The following is a 6035-nucleotide window of genomic DNA, read 5'->3' on the forward strand; positions in this document are numbered from 1 at the left end:
GAAGTCATTGACAATAATTTCCAAGGTCGAAATTACCTACTAAATGGGTCTCTACCTTGGTTCAATAGAAAAATTGGATGCAAAATATCAAGCTTCATAAGTTTTGCCTTGGTTATACCCACTGCGAGACAGGAATTTAACTTGAATATTAGGTATTAACCAATTCGATCTTCCTCGCTAAAACGAAATGAAATATATTAATCAACATTAAAACGTTGAAGAATACAGCATAAAGGATCTCAAGTTAAATAATACACGAAGAAATGCAACTCTTGAAATTTAGGTAAATGATACTAAAATAACGACACAACAAGACATCGTGCTTTAATTAACAGTAGAACTGGAGATGTGAGCATCTCTTCAAAGTAGGTGAATTCTCTTCATACGATCCTACTTGCAAGTATCTCAGTTAAAAATTAACAGAGAGCTGAATTCCAAACCTTGCAAGGTGCCTTCATTCTTCTACCCCTTTCTTCTCTTATTTTCTCTGACAACACCAAAGTCAAATAAAAGAAAATGCTTTTCAAGAAATCTTCCCCCACTTTATCCCTTGTCATCCTAGTTTATGATTCCTGCATATTTACTTATCATGAAATTGAATTCTGGTATCGGCCAAAGCTCAAACCAAAGTCCAAACAAAATTTACATTTGAACTGATTAATATGGAAGAGAAATTAACGTTCTGCAACATATACTATACACTTAGGAATGTACGCAAATGATTGCATTTACACACCCTTTAAATTCTTTTAAAGAAATATATACATGCTATGAACCAGAACTTATCGACCATGTAACACTGTTACTGTTACATCAGTAGAATTATGCGGCATTTTCCCACTTGATGTAGAATCTGTGTCAATAACAGTTCTCTCAATGTAAAAACCAGGTTGTTTAGGTTGCGGAAGAGTTGGATTCTCACTGTCCAAAAGTAATAGAACAGTTGACATGGCAGGTCTGTCATCAGGCCGCTGTTGAACGCACAAGAGGCCAACATGGATACACCTCAACACCTCAGATGTAGAAGCCGCCCCCTCCATAAATGGGTCAACTAGTTTCGAAGTATTTCCTTCATTCCATAGTCTCCAAGCCTAAATTCAGAGCCACCCTCAGGTCAGTTGTATTATTCTCTACAAGATGTTTGTCAAGAAAGTATTGCTGTTAATTTTGGACTCACATGTCCCAAAAGGTTGAGGTCATGATCAGGATGGCAAAATCCTCTGTTCTTTTCACCACTAACTATCTCCAAAACCAGGACACCAAAGCTGAACACATCAGATTTAACTGAAAACAGGCCATCTACTGCATACTCAGGAGCCATATAGCCACTACATGGAAACATGGAAGAATATTCATCATTTGCAAATTAGCTACTGATGTCTGTGAAAAAGAGGCAGGGATAAGAAAATGTGCTTACTATGTTCCCATGACTCTCTTGGTGTTATCCTGGTAATGTTCACAACCAAATGTTCGTGCCAGGCCAAAGTCAGAGATTTTAGGATTAATTTCACTGTCGAGAAGAATGTTGCTTGCTTTCAAATCCCTATGAATTATTCTCAACCTGGAATCTCGATGAAGGTATAGAAGTCCCCGAGCAATTCCAACAATTATGTCAAAGCGTTTTCTCCAATCAAGTACTTTTCCTCTTCCTTGATCTATGATGTATTCAACTTATGTTAGCCTCTTTCATTTAAACAAAATGAGCATCAGAAACTATAGGAAACTTACTGAAGATGAATAAGTCCAGACTCCTGTTGGGCATATATTCATATACTAACATTCTCTCATCCCCATGAATGCAGCACCCTAGCAGCCTGACAAGGTTTCGATGCTGCAGCTTTGCAATTAAGATCACTTCATTTTTAAACTCTTCAATACCTTGTCCAGAATCTTTTGAGTCTTTCTTGACTGCTATTTGTTGCCCTGTTGAGAGGATACCCTGGAAAGCAACTTATATTTGAGTTAGAATAAGCAAAATGTCAGACAAGAAATGTTAAAGGAAGTCAATGGATATGTGACAGACACTACCTGGTAAACAGGACCAAATCCACCTTCTCCAATCTTATTTGCGAATGAAAATTGATTAGTAGCATTTGAAATGGTGATCAAATCAAATAAGGGTAACTCTATCTCGTCATCTGCAATTCTTTTGGTATTCTCCTGGCTTGCAGTCTCTTGTTCTTTAGCTGACAATTTAGGTAAAAATCGCATTAGACATCAATGGGAAAGGGAACCATCCAGCATCTAACCCCTTATCCTGAAGAATCAAGTTATATCCCTACTACTACGATTTGCTCTTGCCGGGTCGATCAAATTGCAGAAGTTGAGATCATATGTTTTACATTCTATCATACAACAAACAATCTATCTAATAATGACTGCTTAACAGTAAATGACCTCCTAAATAGTAAATAACTTGAAAGCAGTTATTCCTCCAGCTGAAGAACACCTGCGCTACAGTTAGATTGTTATGCATGGTGGTTTCAAGTCCCCCTCTTTTCCGCTAGAGTTCCAAATTTTTAAGAAAACTAGTTGGCATGTATGCCAAACTCCCACCACATCGGATTGGATTCTTTATTTTTTTTTTCTCCTTATCTTTTTAATTCTCGTCGGAGGAAAAAAGAAAAAAAGAAAAACCCTGAGGTCCAAATTTTAGTCAAGGCAATAATCTCAAGAACATCCAATGTGAACCAAATCAACTAGGCGATGTGGCTTCATCATATCTAAAGGTGAGATGAATCTGCATCGCTTGCTGTTTCAAACTGCATATCATCAAAATTAGAATATGTATTGACTAATGCTTATGAAATTGCACAAGAAAATGACTTTAATATACCATACTCCAATTAGTGCCATGTAAAATATTAAGGATGCTGAAAAAGTAAATTTGGTTGAACAAAATCCTAACAGTTTGAGCTGAAATTATCCACAAGTGGGTTCCTAAAAATATTCTTCTATATTCCATTGGCATTGAAAAACTGGACGTGACTTTTGGAATAGGCCCATTGGCCATAAGACTATTGCAGAACAAGTGGAAAAAGGTGTAATCTGTTTGCGTCCGAATATGAAGAAAACTTGCCAGATGACAAGGATGGTAAAACATATTTGTCAACTGAGGCATTTCGTCAAACATTTATAATGCAATAATAGCAAAGCTAGGGTTTACCTTGACCACCCTTTGCGGTCCATTTACGTAAAAGACACCACCCGCCGAGGACCAACACAAGAGTCCCTAAAGCCACCGACACCGATATTATCAAAATCTCCCTTTTGCTGTCAGACCCTTCCACAATCCATCAAGAATGACAGCGAAATACATTAGTATCACTTTTATTCATAGAGCCCACAAAGAAGGAAAAAAAAAAAAAGGGACGACTTGTAAGACTTTGCAGTTTGCAGTTTGCAGTTTGCGTCCTTAAAGTTTTGTCAAGGTTCAGTTTGTACACCAAACTTTTATTTCCAATAGTTTGTATCTTTGATTTGAGGTATAATTTCTGTTCCAATAGTCAATACTCAATATTGAACTGGACAAATGGTCATACTTGTTCCCTATGGTGGTGTTATTAACTTGTTAGATACATGAATAAATTTTTTTCCATTTTCACTAGAACTATTAATTTCTGTAATAGGTTTAATTTCACTAGTAAGTTTGTATTCTTTTGATATTTTTAAGGATTAATCTTTCCTACACTGACAGTGTATACACTATCAGCGTTGGATGAATGACAACTATGCAAATTTGAATTTGAAATTCAACTTTTGCACATATGTCATAAATCTAACGCTGATAGTGTATACACCGTCAGTGTAGGAAAGATTTACTCTATTTTTAAAGTGCGAAGTGTGCAAATTTTGAAATGAAAAATTTCTTATCATTTTAAAGTGAAATTATGCATTTTGCAATTTTAAATGTGAGGGGCTACAACCAACAGTTACAAATATGAGGAATAATTCGTGCAACTTCTTCTTTTTCTATAGACAACTGAAAAATGTTTCTCGCTTGTGAAGATTAAGATATGCATATCAAACTCTTCTAGACATTGGAAAAATTAATATTTTACTATTTTAAAACAACAATAGTCCAACTACTATGACTAAAAATTTTAGTAATTTTTTTGTCACTACGTAGAAAATGGAATAAGTTCCTAATAGATAGTAGGTGAACCACTTGGGGAGAATCATTGAAAGAATAAACCATTAGCAGTGTTCATGCACAAAAAAAAAAAAAAAAAAAAGGTTTTGTGATGCCAATAATATAGCAATAGTTGCATATCTTTTGTTACCTGAGTGCTAATGTATCAATGATATATAATAGAAGCTGAAGCTTGGCTGCTATAGCAATATTATCATGTTGAGGGCCAAGTTGTATACCAAGTAGTGAATCACAAAATTGCAAATCAAATATACATCCAGTTCAAAAGTGAAGAAAAAGTTACTTTGATAAAATGCATACCTAGTTCAGAAGCAGGCATCCTAATGTAGAGGTCCTGTCCTCCATAATGGTAAGTCCTGACATCTAACAGATCACCAAACCAGACCACACATACACTACCATCAATCTTAGCATAAGCCGTGCAAGAGCAATTTCTCAAACAAGCCGCTGCACACTGCATTGGATCAATCGCTATTTTGTTTACCAGAAAATTCGCGGTATCAGGCAGCTTCAACTTGGAAAACCTTCTGAATCCCTCTGGTCCACTGCAATTCAATGCATTTTTTCGTACACATCCACCTGACCAGTCCATCCTTTGCCAATCCGCAGGAAGTTTTGGGGTGAACCCTGGTGGACAACTACAATAAGGGCTGTTATTGATGTTGCAAATGCCATAACTTCCACAGAGGGCATACTGGTCACAAGCATCGCTCTGCACCGTGGCTATGTCCACCCATTCGTTTCGCCTGATGCTCCAAGTTAGATGCTGAATAAGTCCTGACTGGTTCAGTACGAATCTAGAAACAATTGAATCATTAGTGTTCTCAAATGTGTAGTACTCATTATTTGCATCAAACACGAATTCTGGTCTAAAGACAGTGTTTTCTTCCAGGTCACCGCCCCCAAAGCGAACACCATCCCAGGGTCCGCTTCTGTATTGGATGGCTGATCCTTCGCTCAGAACAACTTGAGGAAGTCCGCCAGGATCAACTCTATACGTATAGGCTCCTGTGGATGGATCCTGCAAGCTTTTCCAGGATGTTAAGTACCATTCCTGGTTTGTTCTGAAGTTCCATCCAAGCTTCATTCCGGGAATTAAAGTATCACACGGATGATCAAAGCTCTGCCACAGATAGGTACCTGAATTTTTGCCATAGTCGCTACCATTTTTCAGAACAAGATTGCCATTGTCCAGCAGCTGCAATGTCGGATTACTGACCAGTGTTGCGGATGTATTCGATGCCCAGATGATAGAATTAGTGCTGTTGTTGATGATGACAATGCTTCCAGATGGTGTGATTGACAGGATACCTGATGAGCTTGGTATCGGATTGTCCTTGTTGGCAACCCATACCACTGTTTGCTCTGGGATGTTCTTGAACCAAATTCCAATGTATCTTTTGCTCACATTTGACGGACCAAAGAAGCCTAACTCGAATTTTCGGCCAGCTGAAGCTAGTGTCCCCCCATTGTCTAATAGAACTTGATTTGGTGCCAAGAAGTCAACTGCCGAAGAAAATTGGCAGAAGAAGGGTGAAGCGATCGAGAAGATGATGAATAGGATGACCATCATTCATGATCTCAATCACCGAGCTCTAGATCATGTTTATTGAGTTGAACAAGACAGGAATGATAATAAAAAAAAAGGTAAAACAAAACTTGCAAGATTTGGACTTTGAATTGTGAATTGAATAGTTCAGATTTCAGAACTGGTAACAAAAATTCCAAGAATGACTTTGACTGGGTCAAATGCTAAGTGGTAAATTGCCTACTGAACAATTTTTCGTGATGAGATAAAAGAGAGAGAATAATTGTGAACGCTACTAAGACAAAAATAGATGTGGCAATTTGGATTGAGATTCATTTATTCAGTTGTAGTATT

The 6035-nt window shown here is 37.3% G+C and overlaps 1 protein-coding gene across 1 annotated transcript; it reads right to left on the bottom strand.

Annotated features, from left to right (window-relative positions):
• Positions 1–709: 709 nt before the first annotated feature.
• On the bottom strand, positions 710–5826 carry LOC113760410 (G-type lectin S-receptor-like serine/threonine-protein kinase At4g27290). Its single transcript, XM_027302974.1, has 7 exons — positions 4454–5826; positions 3167–3283; positions 2029–2186; positions 1729–1939; positions 1418–1655; positions 1178–1328; positions 710–1091 (listed from the first exon to the last, which is right to left on the bottom strand). Exons 1-7 carry the CDS (start codon positions 5724–5726, stop codon positions 783–785), a joined length of 2457 nt encoding a protein of 818 aa, XP_027158775.1. The 5' UTR covers positions 5727–5826; the 3' UTR covers positions 710–782.
• Between the last annotated feature and the right edge of the window lie 209 nt (positions 5827–6035).

Source organism: Coffea eugenioides, chromosome 2 (assembly GCF_003713205.1).
Source record: "Coffea eugenioides isolate CCC68of chromosome 2, Ceug_1.0, whole genome shotgun sequence".
Lineage (NCBI taxonomy): Eukaryota > Viridiplantae > Streptophyta > Magnoliopsida > Gentianales > Rubiaceae > Coffea > Coffea eugenioides.

Coding starts and splice junctions, on each gene's coding strand:
- LOC113760410 (XM_027302974.1), bottom strand. CDS start 5,726: ATGATGGTCATCCTATTCATCATCTTCTCGATCGCTTCACCCTTCTTC. Junction 1,656..1,728: donor TCTGGACTTATTCATCTTCA/GTAAGTTTCCTA, acceptor AATACATCATAG/ATCAAGGAAGAGGAAAAGTA. Junction 1,329..1,417: donor AAGAGAGTCATGGGAACATA/GTAAGCACATTT, acceptor GTTTCCATGTAG/TGGCTATATGGCTCCTGAGT.